This window comes from Lipophrys pholis (genome assembly GCF_963383615.2).
Source record: "Lipophrys pholis genome assembly, chromosome: 9".
In the NCBI taxonomy this organism is placed as follows: domain Eukaryota; kingdom Metazoa; phylum Chordata; class Actinopteri; order Blenniiformes; family Blenniidae; genus Lipophrys; species Lipophrys pholis.
The window spans coordinates 27,418,470-27,442,748 of NC_137639.1; the positions used below are offsets into that span (position 1 = coordinate 27,418,470).

Genomic DNA, 24,279 nt, shown 5'->3' on the forward strand with positions numbered 1-24,279 from the left:
GAGGTACAGCCCTGCAGAACGTCTCTGCATCATGGGGAAATGAAATATTGCAGCAGCAGAAGTAATACCCCTTATTGAAAGAACAAAGAACCGAATGATGCAGCCCAACACAAATCGACTTGAGGACTTCAAACCGATCGAGGTGGAGATGCCTCCGTGTCTTGCGCTCCTCGAAATTCTTTATTAAATCTCTCCATGAGAGCTAATCTGAATTGTACACTTTTGATCTATTCCCCACTCCCGTGTTCTTCATTTGCCCTCTTTAAATGTCTATTTGAGATTTTGTAGCTCACCTGTGGATGAAGTAGTAGAATCCAGGATGTGGAGACGTGGTTTAGCTCTCAAGCCTCACAGCAGGACCGTCTCCGGTTCAAGTCCGGGCTTGTAGGACGTTCTGTGCAGCGTTTGCATGTTCTTCATTTATTTTCCTCCCACGGTCCAAAACCATGTGTTTGAGGTTATTTGGTGATGTTTTCAATAGGCGTGAATGTGACGCCTCATTTATATGATGTTTTCAAGTAAAGACACAAAACTTTGTTTCAGCTCTGGGTGACTATTTACATGAATGGTTTGTCTGCACATTCACAATAACAATGTTATATTAACTTCCATGATAATATAATATTTTTGGTTGTGGGACTTTGATCTTCTCTCACCTTCTTGGACATAGTCACCAGAATCAAAACATGAATAACGTTGCTCAATAATCAAGTTCTTTTTCTTCATCCTTTTCGCTCACAATTCCTGAAAATCCTTATTTTTATCATCACTTTTCTTCAAAATGCACCTGTATAAAAACTGTATCTCACCCATTTCATGCTTTTAATTGCCGAACTTTGACACTGTCACCTGAATCAACCTGTTATGGACTCCCAGGCCATTTAAAGTAATAAATTAAGTCACGTTTTAATGTTACAGTGGTTCCTTTCTGACCCGACTTCCTTTAATTCTTCCAGCTGTGTCGTGTCGCCAGCTGGACGGGACGCAGGCCGACATCACCGAGTGTCTGAAATTCGCCAAGTCCATGCCCGCCATCACTCAGCGCTGTCAGCTCCCCTGCCAGGACGACTGCCAGCTCACCAACTGGTCCAAGTTCTCGTCCTGCACAGCTGACTGCGTGGGGGTCCGCACCAGAAAGAGGGCATTGATAGGTGAGGACAGAGACCGCAGGGACGCCGAGCGCTGACAACGAGCTGCTGTGAGCCCGTTTCAGAGACTCCCAGTTACACTTTAGTGAGACAGCAGGTCATATTCAGGGGAGAAACAGGTGGGAGAGTAAAACAAAATGTCATAAATGTATTCAGTTGGGATTAAGACAAGAAAACCCAAAAGACCCCTCAGTTTGTTGTCGTATTTCTTGAGCATCACAGTCGTGAAAACATCATGAAAACAGTGGTGAGATTCATTGATTTTCCACCGCTGTGCTGTGAGAGACCATCGTTCTTGTCATTATTGTAGATCATTTTTCATTGCCTGTAATAATGGAACAGGAGAAATAATTAAATATCAGGTCCAAGCAGGTAATTAATGACCTTGTTAATCCAAGACGGGAGAATAAGTGATGCCTGCAGAGAAGTTGGTGGGTCAGGGATGGATAAATATTTGAAAAGGAAAAAAATGTTCTGGATAAGAAACTGACCCAGATGAGAGATTTCATATCATTGGTGGTCAGAAAAAACTCAAGTTATCTTTTTCTGTCGTTTCCTGGGAGTTCTTCATTCTGGCTAACAGCTATCTCAACATTGCACCAGATTCAAACCACACATCTATTTCAGCTGAGCGTTTCCAGCATGATTACTAGAAAACCTGAAATCAGAGAGACTAGGAGGCTCCCTTGGTATCCTCCCCGAATATTTGCTTCCTGCTCATCTAAACAGGCCCAGTTATCACACTGAGTGGAAAATGATAGAAGATTATTGGCCTTATTTCCTAAGTCATGCTACAGTTTGCATCGATTTTGCAGGGGATTTACTAACAATAACACCATCAAACATGTGTATTTAAACAGTTTTTATACTTTATATCCTGTGTTGCTTCCCTATTCATTTGCAAGCATGAAAATGTGACAAGGGTCACAAAGTTTTCAGACATGTCGGTGCAATACAACAAATAAGTCTGAATTTGGACAGTATATATATATATATATATATATATATCTCTTAGGAATGCATCTGTACCTCTTGTTACAGACTGTACAGTGAATATAGATACCAGTTTTTAATAAAGCAATTACAATTCTTAACATCACTTTCTAAAATGTTTTATATCCATGATATGCTTTAACAAATGTTATTACTGACTCTTTAACCGTCTGTTTGTTTTTCTTAAACAAGATGCCATCTTACGCTTCACTTTAATAAAATCACACTGCAACAATGCTTTTGAGACGCTGACGTCACGCCCGGTCTGTTACCACAAACAGACGCATGACCAAATAATTGACAGATGAAATACAGTCGTCAATCTATAAATCATTTAGAAGAGTGTCTGATTTACTTTTCTCATGGTACTTCTGACCTGCTCAACAATGCGTTCAGTTCAGTGTATCTCCAGCTTTTCATTTCACGTCTTGTTAATCTGTTTACTTTCTCACAATCAATTTGTGTCTTTTCACTGTTGTTTTGTGTAGCTGATGGATTTTTAATTTCCTTGAGGGTTTTTGCCCCAAAGCGATCAATAAAGTTTGATGTAATCTAATTCAATCCAAACTGCTCTCGGCTAAAAACTCCACTGCTTCTGGTGGAAACAACAGCAATTTTGTAGAAAAACCCAGATGCAACTGAGCCTACATTAAATACTGGCGTTTAGCATCTACTTTACATCATTTTTCCGAGGTATTGGTAAGAAGTATCATTGTTCATCCGTATAACAGATACTGATCAGTGCAACTCAATATAAACTGCAATAAAAGGTCAATAATAGAAGGTGTTTAAAAAAAAAAAAAAGAAAAGGTCAATGACTCAATCTCCACAATCCTTTGACGATTAAAGAAGTCAACATAAAACTGTGGGAAGAAGCTTTAATTAAGAGTTTCTGACCCTTTCATCCATCTGAAAGAGAGCCGAGAGGTCATGTAATACATATGATTGCTCTTGCAGACGTGGTTGGATTCTTCTTCGCTTTAAATGTGAATCGGAGAGGGTTTTGTTTTTTTCTGATATCCTACAGCTCTGAGTGTGCGAAGTTGCCTGCATTATATGCATAATTAGTCATTGTGACCAATTCTTGAGTAACACAATCATCTGTCCTGTTTTAAAGCCAAAATAAAGCCATGGCACAGATCCAGTGTCCTTGAAGTGCGCAGCAAATATGGATTTATTGAGTGGATAAAAAAATAAATAAAAATCACATTCCCTCTCCTTGTAGGTCAGTGTGACCTTTACAGTCTGATTGTAGCATCCAGCAAAGCTTTGTGCTGCTTTAACGCAATTAACTACAACCAGCTGCGGTCGGAACGCAGGACAAACATGGCAAACTGCGGTTGAAATGGAGTTCACTGCACGGAAAACTATAAAAAGGCAGGTAAAGATGCCTTAGATTGTTCTGGGGAAATTCACCTAAGTCATATCTTGTTATTTGCATGGAAAGCAGCTTCCACGGAGTCCCACATAGGAGGATGCAAAATATCAAGTGCACCCTGCTCTAATCTATTTTAGCTCACCTAATCTATCATCAGGTGTTGCTGCCTCGGTACGTCACCATCAAACGTCACCATCTTAAATCGGGGGGGAAAACCAAAGACGCCTCTCACCACCTCTCTTCTCTTCTCAGGGAGAAGCAAGAAGAAAGACAAGTGCAAGAACACGCAGATGTACCCTCTGAGTGAGACGCAGTACTGCCCCTGTGACAAGTACAACGCCCAGCCGGTGGGGAACTGGTCCGACTGCATCCTGCCCGAAGGGGATCGGGTGGAGAGCGACCTGGGCCTGAAGGTGCAGGGCGACATCAAGGAGTGCGGGCAGGGCTACCGCTACCAGGCCATGGTGTGCTACGACCAGGACAACCGGCTGGTGGAGACGTCGCGCTGCAACAGCCACGGTGAGTTTGGGCGTTTATTGGGTTACTTATGTATTTATTTATTCATTTAGTTATTTATTTACAAACATGTACAAACGGAATAAAAAAAAAAAAAAAAAGACACTCATACAAATTAGTAATCCAGAGATTCTTGACAGTCACGGACTTCAATTTTACAATATGTGTATTACGTTTAACTTTTTTTAATCCAAACCTCTTTACATCTTTATCGTTGCAAATCACAGAAAAGAGTTTTTTTTGTAAATTTTTTTGTTCATTTCCATCAATGTTGTTCTTTCCTCCACCCAAATAAGAAAAACTGTGACGATTTATACAGGTTTATGTAGCCCCTCCACCAGTTCACTGATGCGACTTATCCCCTCACATGCAGTTCTCCGTCGTGTCATTTTGACTCGATTAGTAAAACAGGTCATCTTCCAATACAAAATAGTCTTTGGGAAGACACTTTATCACACGTTGCCCCCGAGATGCCACCATTACTACACGAATGCATGAATGAATGGGTGGATTTGATGGATGGATGAAAACCGTACGAGTTGACGCTCTAAAACAGACCTGGGCAACTGGCATGCTTCAATACTTAAATCACTTTAACATTGGTTTTACTGTTTAACAGAAGAAGAAAGTCATTTTAACTATATTTCAACCTCTTTATGATGAGAATTACTTCAGTTAAAAACTGATCCACTTTCATAAAGTAATGACAACCGAAATTTTCCTTGTTTTCACTTGAAAACGTTGTGCAATTCGGGCTTCAGTCTTAAGGTGTCGCATGTAGTGAAAACTGTATTTTTCTAGCCGTGACTTCTTGTTTCCAGGTGACAAACGTCCTGTAGCACCTCTGCAGGCTGCAGTTTTCAAAATAAGTTTGCTCCTTCATCTACATCCAAACTGAAAGATTTTGTTTGTGTGAAAAAGCCCCTCACCCCCTCCGGTTGCGAGCCAGCGATTCATTTTGTGCACCCAATTCCACATTCGGCGGCCCGTTTTTTGGTGACACACTCCTGTCAGAATCATTTGTCTCCTCATCGTAGGGTCTTATCTTAGATCCAAAATACTTCAAGCACAGAATCCGGGCACGGCAACTCGTTGTGAAATTGCTGTGAAATAGAATGCGGGAGATGTTCAGATGAATACATCAGTGTTGTGCATATATAAACATAATTTTAGTCTCCTTGTGTGAGTCACAGATTCAGATATGCGTCAGTTAATCTGGGTGTGGGTGTGACAAGAGCGCGCCGTAAAGGCTGGGTTTGTGTGTTTTTATCAGGGCGTGCGTATTTTTACATCTCTGTGTGTGCGTGTTGCACGTGCGCAGCCACACATTCAACTGTAAGGGCCTCCGAGCTAAAGAAGGGACCGACGTTCCTTGAGGTGCTCGCGAAAAACAAAAGCCTTCCCGAGGCTCGGCGTTGGTACATGTGACGCTCAAAGATATCATTAAATCTCTCCTTTCTTCCGCTGGATCTCTGTTGCTCTCCCTCCTCGGCTTTCTAAGCCATTCTCTCCATCATCATCACAGTTAATCTCGATAGACGAGGCGACGCAGCCCTTCCGCAACTCCGCGGCTGACACAGTGCCCTCGGCTACGATGTCGATCAGGAAAACAGTGCCGCCCTTATCTCTGTGTTTCACAGACATCCCCACAAAAAAAAAGAAGGGGGAGGGGTCATTAAAAGTTGTTTCAAGCGTTTGTGGTATTACTCAATTTCAGATGGCCTTGTTCCTATGAACAAGCGAAGAGAAACGGATATTTCTGTATGAGGGAAGATAGTACTGCATCTGTGCTGTCACAGCTAGTAACGTTTCAAGAATTGTGAACTGCAGCGTATAAGGAGGGGACTTTGTGACGGCTGCATGGATGTAATTGTGACAAGAGATTCCCCAGCACAGACTTACACGCTCAAGACCTGCTGCTGTTCGATTTCACCAATTTTTCACCAGATATGCTTCTTTTGCGTGTGTAAATTGGTACGTGCGTTTCAAACTTCGTCTTGCATCACTGTCTTCACACGCCCATGTGTCACTTACATTGGCATCGGGGTTAATCAGTACACCCAGTAGACGTCAGCCCATGTTGGTTTTATGCGGTTCAACACTGCTACTATAAGTATTTGTGTCCATAGTGGTATTTAAAATCTGCTGGACAATTCGCCGCCTTATGTTTTCTCATTTGCTCGTAAAGGTAGTTTACAAACTGTTTAATGTTAATGATCTGAAGCTTCTTCGTCCCGATGTCCAGGCCAGGTCATGTTGTAGATGTGCTTGTACACACGTACATATATACCAGGTAACCCTGGTACAGTTACTTATCTCCTCCTGCAGACGTTAGAGGACATTATTGGCCATTGTTCCATTATTGGTTGCTAGAGGGGATTAACCTATATTGATAATAATCATCCTCAAATGATAAAAATCCTAAAAGGGTGACAAATATTATCAAGCTGTGTCACAGGCGAGTTCTCAGAGGAGATCCTGCAGTATGAGCCTCCCTGCCGCGTCCTATATGTTCCCTATTTATTTGACATTATTCTTATATATCCTATCTTCATGACTATAAGCGACCCGTGATGCCTTGACCTTCACCGTGACTTGATATTGCAGGACGGCTCGGGGGGCCTCGGCCTCATCTTGGTGGATGTAGGGATGCTGTCGCCGTGGGAAGCCATAAAGGGTAAAGCTTGAGGGCGAGTGTCTTGCTGAGGACCTGTGAACCTGAGCAGGACTGCAGTGAACATATTTGTCGGTGCGTGACGACCCACATTCGTAATAAGGAGGGAAACACACGGGGAGCCTGTGCCGCTCCGTAGGTCTGTGTTTACACTGTTTCTGAGTGGTACGGTGTGTCGGCGGAGGGCTGTCAAGGTTTCAGGATTCAGGTCGTTAAGTCTGATAAAGTTAGTGGAGGTGAAAGTTCATATGACTCTGGAGTGAACTTGCAGAACACTACCACTACTACTTCTACTACTCCTACAACATCTACTTGTACCTCTACTTCATTTTAAAGCACCTTTCATACATAAAATGGAATATAAAATGTAATTGTAAAAAAGCTTTAAAAGAACCCTAAAAAGGGATATTTTGAAACAGTGTGTTAGATTTTACAAACAGATTCTAGTGTCCGTAATCAATCATAATGATATATTAATGTACAGTACAGCTCATTTGTTTAAAGGATGCCACTGTGCATAACGCACAAAAATGATGGAGAAATCAATATCAGACATTATAAGTCATTCAGACATGTTGGAGGATTCTTGGAGTAAAAAGCTGTATTTGTTTCCAGTTCCCTGGAATAAACAGATCACAGATTTATTTTTCTTATTAATTAAAAACACTGTTGCACATAGAGTGGCAGTGCTGAGTCACTTCAGGATGAATCTGCGTTTCTTTTCAAATCATAGTTGTGGCGATCCAGACGATGTTTATTTGCTCATCATGTAGACTAACACCACCGTGTAGTATCCAAGAGGTTACGCCATTGTTATACTAGCTATTCATCCTGACTCAATACACCATCTTGTGGTAAAAACTCGTACTGCAAGACAAAACAAGCTGTGCAATGTTGGAAAAGCTGCCGATTTTGGTCGATTCACCAGCAGCACATTATAAAATTGTAAGAAATATTATCATTGATTTAATTCATACTGTTTCTATCCAAAGTATGTATTGTCATAAATGTTTGCTGCTGTGTGTGTTGTTATAAAGCTTACTTAAATATAATAGAAATAAAGGTCTGCATGGACCTCTGCAGATTAAACTAATTATCTCTATAGCAGCCACCTTTATTCATCTCCTCCTTCGAAACATGCTTCCGAGAAAGAAAATATATATATGAAGGTTGAGTTTAAAGAGTTTTCCTGAGGGCTGGCTGAGAAATTATGCAGAGAAGTTATGGAGTTGGAGTTATAGAAGAACTGCCAAGAAGTTGTGGAGCGTGGGGGAATTTCACAATCGGATCACTAAGCAGGTGATCAATCTTCTGCACTTGATGTACTTGCAGCATTATGTGGCTGTCTTCCACTCGTGCATCAATTTATTCCTTTCAAGACTATAAACATCTTGCAAGCTTGCCAGGGATGACTGGTGGATCCTTACTAGTGCAAAGGGAATGAAACACAGCGTCTGTAGTTTGTAAAAATGAGTTTTAGTCAGCGTATTTTTCTATAATGGCAAAATGCAGTTTGAGGCTAAAATGTCCATCCATCCATCATAGAAAGGCTCCGAACTCTTGAACTGGGGAACTTCTTGCTGTGAAGTGGGACTGCGAACAACCTCCAGGCACAAAAGCTTTGTTTGATGCATTTCAATAGTCTTTCAGGTGTTTAACACAGCAACATTTCAACTTTTTTGCATTTTCATTACAGAAACGTTTCACGTTTTCATGTCAACATTTTAAAAACAATATGTGTTTACATGGAAATTGCAGAAATGCTGATGTACTTTTCATGTTGGGCCACTAGTGGGTGCTGTTGTTTGTTTTTTTAATGAAACCACACACACATGCTTTATAACCATATGCTTAAACATTAAACATAAGTTGGACTGCCATTATGGATGACTTTCAACTATAAAACTACCAATTCCCAGGAGAATATGGACTGGGAGTCTCGCCACTCTTGAGGCCGCCATTGTAGTTATTGTCTATTTTCTTGTGCATGTGCAGAAAAACTGTTTACTACAGTCGTGGTGCGCATGTGCAGTAGCAGCATTTCAGAAAAGTTGTGTTTTCCTCCATTTCTAAGACGACAGAAACCTATTATTTTCAAAAAATTGCGCTTTCACCCATTTACACACATGGAATCAGAGAAGTTGGCGAAAAGTTTCATTTTCAGTGACTCAGAGCACCACTTTCATGTAAACAGACCCCCAAAACCCAACGAAATGTTTCCCTTTTCACTTAAATATGTTGTCATGCAAATGGAGCCTAAGAGTACGAGTAGTTACACGGCTAACGACATCAGGTGAAAGTGGGTTTTTCTCATTAATGAGGACGTCTTTTCTGCTACATTAAGAGGCCCTTTGGAAGCTGCAGCAGGAGTATCTGCCAGGCTTAACTTGACTTTAAAGGGTAAATGTAGAGATCTCCTACCTGGAGTCAGCCCAAAAGACTCTCAGAGGAGGCGAGACAGTGAACAAGTTTATATCAGTTGAACTACAAGTGAACTGCTGGCGGAGGAACTGCAGAGTTTACATTGTGCGAGCCCCCGAGTGACAGTGTCAGTGATTTGGAGTGACTGGACTTGAGTGTTGGGAAGTCAGAGGTCAAGGCGCCGCTGCTGTAGAGGCCATGCTGCACTCAGCAAGGTGTAGAGATGCTGATCCAGACTCGGGGGGGGGGGGGGGGGGGCTTTCATATGTAAGCAAGTCAGGCAGAAGTTCATGTGTGTGTGTGCATGCATGTGTAGTGTATGGTGTGATCATTATGTCAATGTGGATATCGCTGTTGCCAAAGAGCTGCCGGGCCTCGAGTTCTGCCTGGATTAAGCAGACACTGTTTTTCGCCTTAATCATATTAGCTTCAAGGAATGTTCCTGCTCTGTTTTTGGGCCAGCAGAGTGGGCGGCCAGATCACCCTTCCACTGTCCTCTCTCGCAGAGCCAAGGGATTCATCATTTTTTAAGCTCCAACAACTCCACAAACTACTGGAGTGTTTTTGGGCTAAATGCTGCTACCTTTGGCACGACTGAGTCCACTGTATCTGAAAGCCTCTCTTAAGGCTCATGTCTTGAATCTACTGTTTATTTGAATGACAGTAAGAAAGCATGATGGAGAGAAACAAACAAAAAAAAAAGATTGCTACTGTAATATTTGTGAAATCTGTGCATGAATTGTGAGGTTGTTCTCCTCAATCTGTCGGCACTCTGCTTGTACTGACAGTAGCTGTAGAAACACAGCCCTCTCGCCTGTTTTTATGCTTCCACCCGGCAATAGTTGCAGGCTGGAGGCAATAAAACATAATGACAACATAATGCCTGCAGCCTACGACTGTCAGCAGATGGAGGCATCATGTTTTCAGGTTGTCCTTCCTTCTCTCTCAGACTCACTAATGCCTGAACGCTTTGAAAGAATTTCTTCAAACGTTCTTCAAACCATCCATCCACGCAGTTACAAAAAGTTTCCTGTTTACACAGCAACAGCAAAAATGCTGAAAACAATGTAGTTTTCCTTTGGTTCCAGGAGAATATGGACTGGGAGTCATTACAGTCTGGAGGCCGCCAGTGTTGTATTATTATTATTATTATTATTATGGCCATTGCATCGTTTTCGTCGTTTCCACTGAGACAGAGTTGGAGCATATTTTTTAAAGTTTCACATTGGGAGCCGTTTAAAAAAAAAAGCCGAGTCAAATAATCGGACACCTAAAGCGCCAAGAAAGTTTTCCGCTTTCGCTTGAAAACGTAAATGGGGCCCCAGACCATTACACAATTAACCTAGTCATACATAGGTTTGATATCCCATCTTCCAACAGGAGTTTAGCGCATAGTAACGGTTAAGAAGACAGCTCACGCTCAGAGTATGAGCTCTACAGATTTACATTCATTTTCATGTGTGATAAAAGTAACAAAAAATGGTATTCCCTTTTCCTTGGAGTAATCCTACTTCTTAGTACCTGATTACAACAGTTCTTTCTCCGTCCAGTTCACACAGACACAATGTCGGCGACCATTTCTCTAACCGGGGGTCAGTATATAACTGCAAAGCATTAAATACCTTTCTAAACGTGGCCTGAGCTGTCGGTGCCTAAAGGTCAGAGATTAGGATGTAATTTGTTGTACCAACAACCAGATTGTGAAAGAACAGAGGATTACTAACAGGAGTTTGTCTCTATCCAGTTCTAGTAATCCTCCATTCACTTTCAGCACAACTCAGTGGGCAACACTGGGTCGCCGCTGTCAGGTCAGACAGTTCAAAGCATCTGTGTGAAACGTGATGGTGCTACTAAAGCAAGATTTTTACTTTTTTTTTTTCATTTCCAGGTTAGAAAAGTGAGAAAAACACTCCATCATCCAAACAGCAACAGAAACAGATGTGTGAGAACTCGTTTAACTTGCTGTTAAATCGTGAGAAGCTTTTTTTCAGTACCGTTGTAGTACCACACTTTCTCGCAGAGTTTAAAAAAATAAATAATCTGAGGAGCCTGACAAGAGCCCGCATCAGAAAAAGGAAGTGTTTAGGCACCCAGTGAGGCGCTCCACTTTCCCGGCTCATTCACCCCATCGATTTCCTTAATCAAAGGCTAAACTGATTTACAGGGCAGCGCTGTTACATAAACCTTCAAAAAAAAAAGAAAAGTGTTTGGCTTCCTTCTACTAAACTCTCTGAGCGAGTGGAAAAACGTATTTTCTGCAAAATAGTTGTGATGGTTCACAGGAATCATCTTTTATTTTCCAGTGCGTCTGACTGGCACCTGACCTGTGTGCACCGGGGAAAACAGAGGAGATTACAGCGCAGAGATGGAGAGAGCTAAAACTCCATGACCCAGTGGGCCTTGGGAAGGAAAAAAAAAAAGAAGATGTTTTGAAATAATGAAGCCTGCTGCTCGCCCCATTCACTCCTCTGGAAGACATTTATATAATCCGGCCTTTGACTGCCGAGCCTGTTTTCATTCCACTGGGCTGAAAATCAATGAGTGCATTTACATTAATTTGTGGTGTATCAGTAATAGTTTACAGGGCTTTTACAGCAGGATGTTTTCTACATCTCGCATTTAAGGATATCTTAAACTTTAATGATGTGGTGTTGGATGGATTGAAAACTAAACTTTCAAATCAGGGCGAGTGTAGCTTCTTGCTAAATAAAGAAAACAAGGTTATTGGATTCTTTCTTCTCAAGCTGGTGGCGTGCGGAGAGAAACAAAGGATTTGATTTCAAAGCAAATTTCTTCCCTTCCTGAATTAATTAGAAACAAGCTACAGTGTGCAGTTTCTGGGGAAGTATTAACCCTTACGTGTGGGGAAAATCCTGGATGAAAAAACGACCAAGTCCAAGTACAAGTTGACTTCCTGTCATGACCCCTGTTAAAAAAGAGCGCTTCTTTCTATCTACACTATGCGGGTTAATTTTCTATTTTTTTTCACTAACAGCATTAATGAGTATTTTCTCTCGTGGCGTCTCTCTTCCATCTCGGAAAAACACTTTTCATCTTCCGCCCTCCGTTCAGGTTACATCGAGGAGGCGTGCATCATCCCCTGTCCTTCAGACTGTAAGCTCAGCGAATGGTCCAACTGGTCGCGCTGCAGCAAGTCCTGCGGCAGTGGGGTCAAAGTTCGCTCCAAGTGGCTCAGGGAGAAACCGTACAACGGAGGCCGGCCGTGCCCCAAGCTGGACCACATCAACCAGGTAACTCAACAACAAGAGCAGAGCCCACGAGAGCTTCTCTCTCTCTGTTCTTGAATATTTCTGAACTGTGCCACAATATATCTGCACTTATGTGCAGTGTGATACGCATTACACGCCGCCGACACTAGAGAGAAAGAAAGAAAATTCATTATTAATGAACAATACACTTGGGTCTGCAGAGCTATCCTTTAACTTCCGCTCATTCTTTTTTATTTTATTTTTATTTTTCTGCTGCGCTGCTGCACCGAATACAGCAACAGGGGCTATAAATGGATCCCATCCACCACATTATTGCCCCCACCTGTGCTGGCTGATTCCTTAAGGTTTACATAATTTGCCCCCCAAAATAAATAAAAAAATGCTTTCCAGGCCTATGAGTAGCAGCAGATGCAGAGTTAAAGTTGTGTTGATCTGACAGTGAGGGTGCGTTAAGTTGCTACAGGTATTTATGACAGAGGCTTTTCTGATTATGTCCTCTTGAATGTTGCATTATTCATACGTTCTGCACTATATGAACAGTTGGCTCGTGCTCATTAATCCATCTGTCTCCTTTTAATCCCCCCCTCCTCCCCCGGACGCCGGCTGGATGTGACTCACCGCTACAGGCTCAGGTAGGAGCTGCTCTCCTCCGCCATTTGTCATGTTGTCACAGACGTTAAGTGTCACCGGTGTCACTGGGTCACCGGCGGATGAATGTACGCAGCCACAATATCCTTAGTGTAATAAACAAGATGATATGGCAGAATGCAATTTTATTTACACCGGCATGTCTCTGAGGTCGCGCTCCTCTCAGGGGGGGCCAGAAATAATCTTGTTGGCTCAGTTAAAACGTCGGCGCTGAAGAATCACTGTGCATTTGGCAAAATCCTGCACAGCTGTGCCGAAATATTTAGAAAAGATAGACTTGGCTCTAAAAGGATGTGTTTTTCTTCTTGACCCTTGTGATTGTAGCTGTTGAGATTCCTGCCACAGTGCATGAAAGTTTACAACAGAAACTCCCCTTCTGCTGCGTTTGATTTGCCGCCCCATCCACTTCAAAGTCTTTGCTGTTCTGTCCTCAGGTGTACGAGGTGGTGCCGTGTCAGAGCGACTGTAATCAGTATGTGTGGGTGGCCGAGCCGTGGAGTGTGTGGAAAGTCAGCAATGTGGATTTGAAGGAGAACTGTGGTGAAGGCGTCCAGACCAGAAAAGTCAGGTATTTGTCATCCATGTGACTGTATCTGTGTTTGTATTGTTTAAACACGTTTCAGTTCCGGGGGCCACTTGCAGCCCAATGTCAGCACGAGTGGGCCTGACCGGTAAAATAGTGGCATAAAAACCTTTTAGATTGAAACTTTTTTTATTGTGGCACAGAGTATACATGATGAAAATGTCAATATTCTTACAAAACTCAAACAATTACTACCAAAAAATGACTACAATCTTAAAATAAAGCAAATTTTAAAGCTGCAAAATATAGTGTAATACCCCCCACACAAAAAAACCCCCAAAAAACTTTTCCTAAAGCTCTTGCATTATGCATCTTTTTTTACAAACTCACCCTGACGGCATGTCTTTGAGCAATGAGGGAGTTGCTGAAACTGGAGTTGGTTTGGAGGGAAGAGAAAGTTAAATTTTCACAGCAAGCATCAACAAATATCCACAATGTTTATGTTGTTGCCAGAGTAGTGGAAAGCCGAGCGCTGCAAAAAGTAGCAGGGAGACATTTATTTGACTGACTTCCCCTGCACTGGTAAAAACGGACGAAGGGGACGGTGTTTATGTCTGCTGTGGATCAAAACCTCAGTCCGCAGGGTCAAGCCCAGGAAATGAGTAGTCTTACGGCAAATCCCCTCCTCGCAGTTTTGTGGTGAAACGGTAGTGTCAACAAGGCAACTGTAATGTTCACTTAGTGCTCGGAGTTTTGAAATGAGGATGAGCTGCTATTCCAACGCTTTAGAAGTTGTTAGCTGTGGGATTCAAACGTGTGAATGTCGGCTTCTGTAACCTCCAGGCCACCACTGCTCTTAAATGGATGAACGCTTGATTGTTTTCAGCATATTTCCTTTTTTTCCTTCCAATACTGGCAGAATTAACAAAGGTGGAAACCGTATCTCTTTTCTTTTTTTCTCTCAAGCTTTATAGTCTGATGAGTCTGATTTAACTTTGGAAATGTGACCATCAATTAAGCTTACATCATTTTTTTGTTTTCTTTTTGTATTTGCTGTCCTGATCAGCCTGACAGGGACGTTAACAGACAGCTGAATTCACATGTCAAGATGTCCTCTGCAATTAAGCTGTGATTTGATGGTTTTTAGGTGAAATGCAGCCAAAACTTTGTGAGCTGTCGTAGACAAGATGTCACCCTTCACTGCCCTGCTGATGTCTTTGATTGATCGCCGCTGTTCAGCAACTCACAGGACGAAATGACGTCCGCTAGGTGGCTTCTCTTTAGAGCAACATTAATTACCAGTGGAAATCATGTCAATTTCACCTTGTTATTATGTCATCTACTGTTGAATCGTACACAACAAAAGGTTGTTTTTTTCTAAACAAGGAACCAATTGCAGTTTAATCTTATGTTACTTATTAAGACTTTTCTGTATAAGAATGAGGAGCTGCAGTCTGGACTGGAGGTTAAAGGAGATTGTGACATGTTTGCTAGTTTGAATCCCACTGCCGATAGGCCACATCTGTAGGTTAATGCAGCTGCTCGGATTGTATCAATCTGAACAAATTGTCCCAAATTGAACTTTCCGATCACACGGTTTGCCATGGCATCCCAGGAAGGAAGCAACCTGAACTCACCCCCTCGCAGTGTTCCATAATTAAACTCCCAATACTGAAACGCATCTATATTTTACGCTGGTTCTAGTGTTTTAATAATCCAAAACTGCTTTAATTATGAAATTATGATTACCTTTGCTTAATGTGAAGAAAATGCTGAATAGAGTCAGGTAGTTTTAAAGAGCATAAAGCGAAATAAATGCACTGAAAGTGAAGGTGAAAGTAGATGTATTGTGCTAAAAAAAATAAAAAAAAACCCTGCTCTCACTAACGGCGAGGTGCACGTCACACTATGTGAGGAAACACACCTTCTGTCAGGTACTTCATGTACCTCCCAGCACCACTTGAAAGTGTATGACGCTCTCCGGATGCACAGCGGCTGAATGGTTAAAGAACCAGGTCAAACTCTGTGCGTTTCCTTTTCCCGCAGGTGCATGCTCAACACCATCGACGGGCCATCGGAGTCTGTGGAGGACTACCTGTGCGACCCGGAGGAGATGCCCCTGGGGGCGCGAGAGAGCCGGCTGCCCTGCCCCGAAGACTGCGTCCTGAACGACTGGGGCTCCTGGAGCCGCTGCAGCCTGGTGAGAGCCCGGCCCGGATCCACAAAGCAGCAGCAGCAGCAGCAGCTCAGCTGTCTGAACAGAGGAGATACAGAAACATCAGGCCGCTGTGAAGCCCACCGAGAACTATCTTTATATCTTTTTTTTTTTCCCCTCTCTTCTTGTCAGGAATATTCTCTCAAAGAATTCAAAGCGTAGCCGCACCGTGTTATTGTGAGGAGCGTGTGAATCTTTGTCAACAGGTTATTTCTCGTCCACCGAGGGAATATAAAAGAGATAAATGAACCGGGAAGCGGAAGAAAAATGGCTTATATATCAACTATATTACAGTGTACTCACTGTGCATTCAACAGGGAAGGAGGATGATTTATGATAAAGACTCCAGTTCGTGTTTAGTGACACACACACACACACACACACACACACACACACACAAACGTATCGTGTGAGTTTCAGCACTAATGCGTCGACTAAAGTACAGGTAAAGTTAAAAATGTGACACTTAGCTTGTGGAGATCTACAAACACTGATTGATCACATAAATTCACCCAATCTCAGGCTTTAATCTTGAACCTGAGATTTACTGTTGGGATGTCCACCGTTCTTTGGCGTTTGTACGTATCCCACTTTTCTGCTGAACTAATTGTTTCACATGGATGAAGACAACATCCATTCCTCGTAGTGCTTTAAGGTATTTCACACGGAGACTGGACAAAACAAATTAAATATGTGTATTTACTTTAAATCGGAACATTATGCATTCTGACTCCACAATGCATTTCACATGAAAGCATATTGTTCAAGGCTGTCAGGATCAATGGATTGAGGAGTATCGCGAGTATTTTCAAGTAGCTCCCAACATCAATATAATGTCAGACGAGGAACACAAACACTTTGTAATCACACTGTGTCAAGAGAAAACCTCAATGCGCTCTATGCTGTAGAGTGGCAGTATCATTGATTACAGTTAAATCAGATTACTGATAATTACTGTGTGAGAGCAAAATCTGCTTCATTGACAACATTAACAGTCAAGCTCAAGGTAAGATGAAAGAAGCTGCTTAAACACACTGAATCATCAAAGAAATTTAATATGGAGGTAGATTATTCCACGGAAATGGTGCAATGAAGATATATCGCTTACTGTAATTTGTTGTTTAAAAGCCATTTGTTCTCTAAATTTGTACTTTGTAGATATGTAGATTATAGATATGAGATCATGATAACAGTGTTACATATTGTTAAAGTGAAATACGACACATTGTCAACACGGTTTATGCATATTGCACATATTCTTGATGATTCGCGGTAAATCTCGCAGCTCTAATTTGAGTTGAATATATTTGCACAGCTAAAGATGCTACAAACAAGAAAAGACAGACAGCATTTGCATGTCGGCGAAAACCCAGTTTACACACTCAAACTACAGTAGTGGAAGTATAGAATGTATACTTTTTTGATGCATTATGCCAGACAGGGTAGTAGGTAGTTTTTATTTCTGTGTAAATGGAGTCAATTTCCCTCCGTGTCGATGGCGACCTCAGACATTTTTTTTTTTCCATCAGACTGTAACACAAGGCAACTTTTTCCAAATTGAGTTTGTAAAGCGAGAGAGCGACCGGCGATTTCATCACAGCAGCAAAGCATACACCCGCAGGCTGTGGCGCATATGCAATCTCAATTCCTCCATTTGGAAATGAAGAAGAAAAAAAACCCAGCCCGTTAGATGTCAGAACATCAGCTTCCCTCCTCCAGCCCCCTTCGACTCGCGTCAAAAAGCCACTTTAACGGCTCCGGTCTCACCTGCTGTTCTCGCAGCAGCACCTTGCCCATTGTTAATCACACCCCATTCTCTCCCAAAGTGCCAGACGCACCAACTTCCCACAATTCCCGGCTAGACGTGGAGTCTGCAGCGGCACCAGCAGGGGCCCCTCGCATGTTTTATTCATGGCGCCAGCGATGGAGTTATTCAAAAGGCTGTCATTTTCTCTCTCCCCAACATTCCTCTCTGCAAGCAACGACTGTGTAGAGTTGTGCCAGTTTCTAGACCTGGGAGGAGATCGGTTTCAGTCGTCCTGTCGCTTCCTGCTGGAGGAAAATCTGATCCCAGATTCCAGGAAGGAAAAGATGAAATTATACTGAATCGTCTTTTTTAACATTTCCGAAAACAGGCAGTGTCACAGTTTAACTCTTTAATATTCACTGCAATGAAAGAGGGGGGAACATTTAAAAATGGAAGTAAAAGAGATAAAGAACAATAAATGGAGACTAAATATATTCCAATAAAATGACAAGAATGATGCCTCTGCTTCTCAGTTCTCATAACAACATAAAATATTAAGTTTTATCTTTTTGCTTTGATAGAATATCAATTGCTTTCAAAATGACATGAACAAGTCATATTTATAGTAGCTTACCTATCAGATCAAATCCCTTGATTGAATTGAGTTTAATTCTGTGCCCCTTTAAAAACAAGGTGCAAAGATTAAAATCCTAGCCGCCGCTATATTTTTATTTGTCTTCATTGTATTATTGAATAGTGATCAATGAACAGTGGGGATGCAGGGATGTATATTTGGAGAAATATGAGAAATATCTGTTATATGAATCCATTTTATACTTTCAATGTGTGTAGATAAAACACAATAGTGTTTAATTTATACTGACTTTTAAAAGTAAAAAAAATCAAGATTCAAGATTAAAATAGGATTTATCTTCAACCACACTGTTGAGTTCAAATGTTTATTGTCAACATATTAAAATATGCGTCCTCTAAAGGAATTTAAGTTACAATATGTAGCAATTAGTTTCATGTAAATCGGTGTAAACTTTAAAAATAACCAGAATAAGACAAAGCAACTGTCAGAACGAGATTTTAAACTAATAATTGGTGATGTGTTGCTGATTTCTGCCGATTTCCTCTTGCAGTATGAGTCTGAGCCACAAGATGGCGTATTGAGTCATTGAAAGGACCAGCAGGAGGAATATTTAACTTAACTCGGGAACTACATATTGGTGGATTGAACACCCCAATGCACAAGACTGAAACTCCCCCATCGTGTCTCTTTAATATATCGTCACCATGGAGCTCATTGAAGCAATTCTGAAATGCGACTTATCTTGTTTTTTTATGGAACAAATTGAGTCCCTTCCCTGTTGCAGCCTTGTACCAGAACCAACAACCGATTGCGGACTGCGTACACCCTTCGACCCCCCAGCGTGGGAAGACAGTGTCCAGAATCATCTGACAAAGAGCCCTGCAGCCTGAACCTCAACTGCTTCAACTACTTCTACAACATCACAGGTAAGTAAACTGTACAAAGTTTTCCTTCCGGAAGTTTCAGGGCAGGAGAGGAGTCACCCAGCTGCTAGTTTTCTCTGTATCGTCATGAATATGGAAGAACCATGGGTCACCTACAAATGGAAATACTGCTGTTGCTTTGGGTGATTTTTCCTTTCTTTCGGTTTGGTCGGGTTTCTTTGGCTGACTGCCACAGCTGAGCTTCACTGAACAGTTTTCAACCGTGATCATGTCACCATCATGAAAGAAATCTCCCACATGAGCTTCAAGATTCACGGTCAACATAGTGGAGGAGATAACTGCATTCAAAGTATTTCAAATATGTCTGGTTTTCTAGTTTTATTTTTTAGAATTATTTGATTTTCAAGAAGAAAATTGCTTCTGATCGTGTTAGTTCTGTCAGCGTCATTTAGTTACATTTAGTGTGTGATGGTTATTTGGTCATTTCTGCTTGTTTCTTTAGTTTCTTTTCTAACAGCGAGAAGTTTGATTGTGATAAATTTAACTCCCTCATAGTGCACGACCCAGGATTCACTTCTGATTTCATGTAAATTGGCACAATTTGCTGAATCCTGAAGCTATATTCTGCAGTAAAGATATGCAAATTTATACTGAAAATAGTGAGAACTGCATTGCATTTGAATGAAAATTTTAAAAAAGCTATGACTCCAAACTGTAAGTATAATAGGTCAGAAGATTGAACTGTACAAGCAGATATATTTTATAGAAGATTAAGAAAAGTGCCTTTAGATTTAAATTTGACGAGGAAGTCCACGTTCAGTTACTCCATGGGGTCAATGGAAGGCAATAAATAAAGCAATAATCCACTTTATCCATTTAATTTCACTCGTTTATTTCCTGTTAGTTTCCTGTAACTGTATAAATCATACCAGTGTTACTTTGCTATAATACACTCACGAATAGTGACGCAGACTTGAGTAAAAACCATGAAATGTAACAGGATCACATGTAATTCTTTTCATTTAGTGTTGATTCATATAAATTCAAATGATAAGCAAAATTACATTGAACACAAGTCAGAGCATAAATTTGAAGATATTTTTGTGGGACCTACAAATTTCATCAAGTTTCCAAAAATGTGCCTGTTTCGTCTTGCAATTCAAGCTTGAACCACTAGGTGGTGTATTGAGGCACACAAGGAAGCAGTGGGAAGATTAACAGACACAAAAACGGTCGAACTTCCCGACTATTACACAGGATCCCTTCAACAACCAAACAAATAGCAGAGCCACAATATCGAGACTCAACACCGCCCTCCAATGTACAACAAAGGCATGACTTTGATTTTAGATACCGCCGCCTTAACGACTTTGGCAAAGTGTTTCATTTTGTCAGGGGGTTTTTGCACCTCCAACTTGATCTTTGAGTGTCACGAGACCCCAAAAGTTGTCTATTTATGCTTGTATCATAATTAGAAACATTACTTTCCCTGATCTGCGGCATTAATAATGCATAAGTGCAGCTCCCATCTCGTGAACTCACCTATTTCAGGGCTGCGACAAGCGATCGATGTTCGCCTCATCTATTTTTTATGTCCTGCGGGCCTTATCACTTTTGTTTCTTCGGGGTGGATAATTGCAAACCTTGCCAGGTTTTATCAAGCCTTTTGTAATGATAATGTGGCGTTAATGGAAGTCCTTTGAGTCTGGCTGCACCGCCGCCCTTCTGCAAAGCTCCCTTCTGATAACAGGCTCATTTTTATTTATTTTTTTGTTTGTTTGTTGGGTGGTTGTTTATCAGCTTAGCTCCACTATTACACGGGAAGGTTGAATGAACACGCGGCTTGTTTGTCTTTAAATCCCCCCGTGGCTGCAACCATTCCGACCTGGGAGATGGAGAATTTGGCCGCTGGCCGCCGCGTTTGAATGCCTTGCTCAATGGCCCCTTGCGAGAGACCAGAGGAACGTATTTTTGATTGACTTGAAGCAGCGAGATCTCTGAAAGAGATCTGAGCTGGCAGCTGTCCTGAGCTTCCCTCTTTAATCTGCAGGATATCACACCTCCTCATCACATGTCACCGAGGTCACTCTTTCACATCTCTCTCTGAATTTTTTTACAGCAGGAAGAGAAAAGATCGGCACTGCTGTGTATTTTATTTATTTTTTTCTTATTAGGAATGTTTCTGCCTCACCTTTATTTACTATCTTTTTTACCACAGAGAAATGTGACATTTAAGGCGGATCACTGGGTTCACAGTGGAGTATCTGAGTGTGTATGCACTCAAAATGAGATGGGGAGTAATGTTTTGGAATCAAACTGGAAAGCTCTCTCTGCAGCCGCGTGGAAACATTTTGGGCTCCGGATTGATATCAGGGATCGTTGAAGTAGTGACCTGAACTTGCGATGGGAGGAACGAGAAACACTTCGAATATTCAGTCTCATATCCAGAGATGTTACCTGATACTGGACCCACTCAGCCCATAGGAGCTGGAACCAAACTGAGATTGTCCATTAAAGATCTACCCCCCTCACTGATATGCACGGCCCCCCTTTTCTGCTGGAACATTAACTAAATGCAGTCTAATATCTAAATTAAATATTCAAGTAAAGCAACTCTACCAACTCTTATGTATAAGAAGTCAAACTCACAGTTTACTCCCTGATAACTCTTACCAAAATGGAGGTAAAAATCTCAGACCTCCTTATCAAGGGTCTGCAACCTTGTTTGGTCGCTTTCCACCAAATCAAAATCAACTGGAGCTGCAAAACACGTTTAACCTTTGAAATGAAATTAACGCAGCTTATAACGTTTCACATATAGTTCTGATGTATGAACAGAAACTGTGTCTTATGTTGCATTTATGAAGTTTCAATTACAATTCAGGATGGTGAATATTTTACTCATTTTGAGCTGTTTTTTTTTTTATTTACAATTCTGACATTTTAGCTGTTTTAACCATTTTGGCTCTTTTTTTAAAGCAGTTTTGTGTTTTTCACAATTTAAAAAAATTTTTTAAGCTTTTTTCTTTTAGAAATCCTGCTCATTTTATTCAACCTGTGCCAGCCGGATTCTGGGCTTCCACATATGAAACCCATAATCCTTCTACACTTTTATAATGGTCATGAGCAGGTTCACTCTACATTTAACTGGAAATATGTTCATCTTTAAGCGGTTCCCTTCCAGAGTATTAGTGGATCATATGATTTGCATGTTTGGAATTGGATTTCTCTTATATAGCGCTTTCCCCAAAGCACTTTACACTGTTAATCACATTCACCCATTCACGCACCGATGGAGGCGGCTGCCATGCAAGGCGCTCAGTCCATCCATTGGGAGCAGTTTGAAGTTCAGTGTCTTGCTCAAGGACACTTCGACATGAGGACAGTCGGAGAGAACCTTCTGACTGAGAGACGACCACCAACAGAGCTAAAGCCGCCCCATTTTTAGTCTTTTTTTTTTCCAGATAGAATAGTTTCCACTATTTTAATGAAACACGTTCGAGTTGAAGTCCAATTATTAATTTTTTTCATCACACTTGAAATATTAAAACTTACGTGAAAAGACAAAAGGATAGAAAACCTACCAACTGTTTTGTTTATTTTTGTTTTTAATTCCAAGGCTGGAGGGTGGATACCCTGAAATCACACCTGCAATTTTGAATTCCGAGTCGTTTTCAGACTGAGGAAGAACATGCAAACTCCAAACCAAAAAGGCCTCAAACGCTGGACTCGAACAGGGGATCCTCCCACTGTGAGGTGACAGTGATACCCACTGCTTCACCGTGCAGCCTTACGGGTCTTGACTGTATCTCCTTCCATTATTTCCTTTTATATATTCTTATTCAAACATATTAGTTTTAAGCTCTGCTTGTTCCTTTCTCGTCATGATTTTTCTGCAAAAATTGCTAAAACTTGAAGGTTCTATTTGTCCCGACGCAGACGCGATCCGAGTCGCTCCTCTTGTCTGTCTTTTCCTTCCTTTCTTTCCCTTTCCCTTCCCTTCCCCGCCGCCGAGGCTCGTTCTTCCTGCCATCACCACGTTCTCGGTCCCCAGAGTGCCACAGAAAGCCGCTCGGTTCCCCGAGTCGAGCCTGCGAAGAAGCTCAGAGCAGCTAAAAACAGCCACTCGTCTTTGTCATCGGATCGCACACTTCACGAGTGATACCTCAGCCTCCCTGTTGTTACAGAGTGTTTTGGATTTTTTTTTCTCCCCCCCCCCCCCCCCCCCCCCCCGTTCAAACAGCATGCACACTGCGGTTGTTAAAAGGCAGTTGCATCCTAAGTCTGGAATAAAATATGTTTTTTTTTCTCTTCAAAGAAATCTTTTTCTTTCTTTCCGAGGCACGGTTTAACCTCTGAAGCATTAGTTTGTTGTTTTTGTTTTTTTTGCTGGTGAGATTTATTTGGGGAAAACTTATATTGAAGCTACTTTTGAATTGTGTTGGGTTTTTTTTTAAAGTAGAAGATCAAATCATGCAGCCAAACAGCTCGATACCGACATAAAACGGCTGACAGCTGAGATTTATTGGATTTAAGTGAGCTGTTAGAAGCCTTAAGTGACCTTTTGAGATGACAAAGTACTCGTCTTGCTATCAACGTCTTCATCAGCCGGAAGCTAAAAAAAAAAAAAAGAGTCAACAAAACACCGAACACTTAAAGGGCTGAAGGAGAAGAAGTTTCATAATGCAACAAAGGTAATGATCTAAAGTCAAACCTACAGTATGGAAAGTACGAGGCGTGCTCGCCGTGCTGCTGAGTCATCTCAAAGCCTAAAGAGCTTCATTTGAATGTGAAACACGTACGAGCTTGAGAGCTCCGTTCAGAAGCTCGGATGCTTTAAGAGTTTTACGCCGCATCAGCAAAGTCGTGGGTAATTAATTTGATGGCTTAATAATGCGTCAATACATCATCACAAAAAAAAAAAGCATGAACATTTCAGGTGGCATGGTGGGTATAGTGGTTAGCACTGTCACTGTTTTATGTCTTAAAGGTGAGTCAGCATTTTATTCATTTATCTCACAAAACTGCTCATTTTAAGCATTTACATTAAAACTATCATTTATTAAAAAATAGATATTTTTCTTTAATTACTAATTAAAGGTTTTAAAGTATTGTGTGGATATGGGCGGGTTTGACATGAACATACGGTCTCTATTATATTCAAAGATAAGCCCGCAAAATAACCAAGCGAGATAAAAATGGCGCCCAGGGCAGTTGCGTAGACGAAGGTCTCATTGACGGCTGTTCAGGCGGGAATCGGTAAACATCTCCGATGGCAGCTTGGAGTCACTGCTGTGTGATCTCAAT

General features: G+C 41.5%; 1 protein-coding gene across 1 annotated transcript in view; it reads left to right on the forward strand.

Annotated features, from left to right (window-relative positions):
- thsd7ab (thrombospondin, type I, domain containing 7Ab) overlaps window positions 1–24,279 on the forward strand; it is a gene marked incomplete at both ends in the record, with an annotated part of 203,187 nt that overhangs the window by 142,130 nt on the left and 36,778 nt on the right. The window contains 6 exons of the mRNA XM_080471110.1: window positions 957–1,151; window positions 3,772–4,038; window positions 12,203–12,381; window positions 13,443–13,576; window positions 15,578–15,731; window positions 18,873–19,014. Of these exons, the coding sequence (XP_080327236.1) occupies window positions 957–1,151; window positions 3,772–4,038; window positions 12,203–12,381; window positions 13,443–13,576; window positions 15,578–15,731; window positions 18,873–19,014 (1,071 nt within the window). The remainder of the gene's footprint in view (window positions 1–956; window positions 1,152–3,771; window positions 4,039–12,202; window positions 12,382–13,442; window positions 13,577–15,577; window positions 15,732–18,872; window positions 19,015–24,279) is intronic.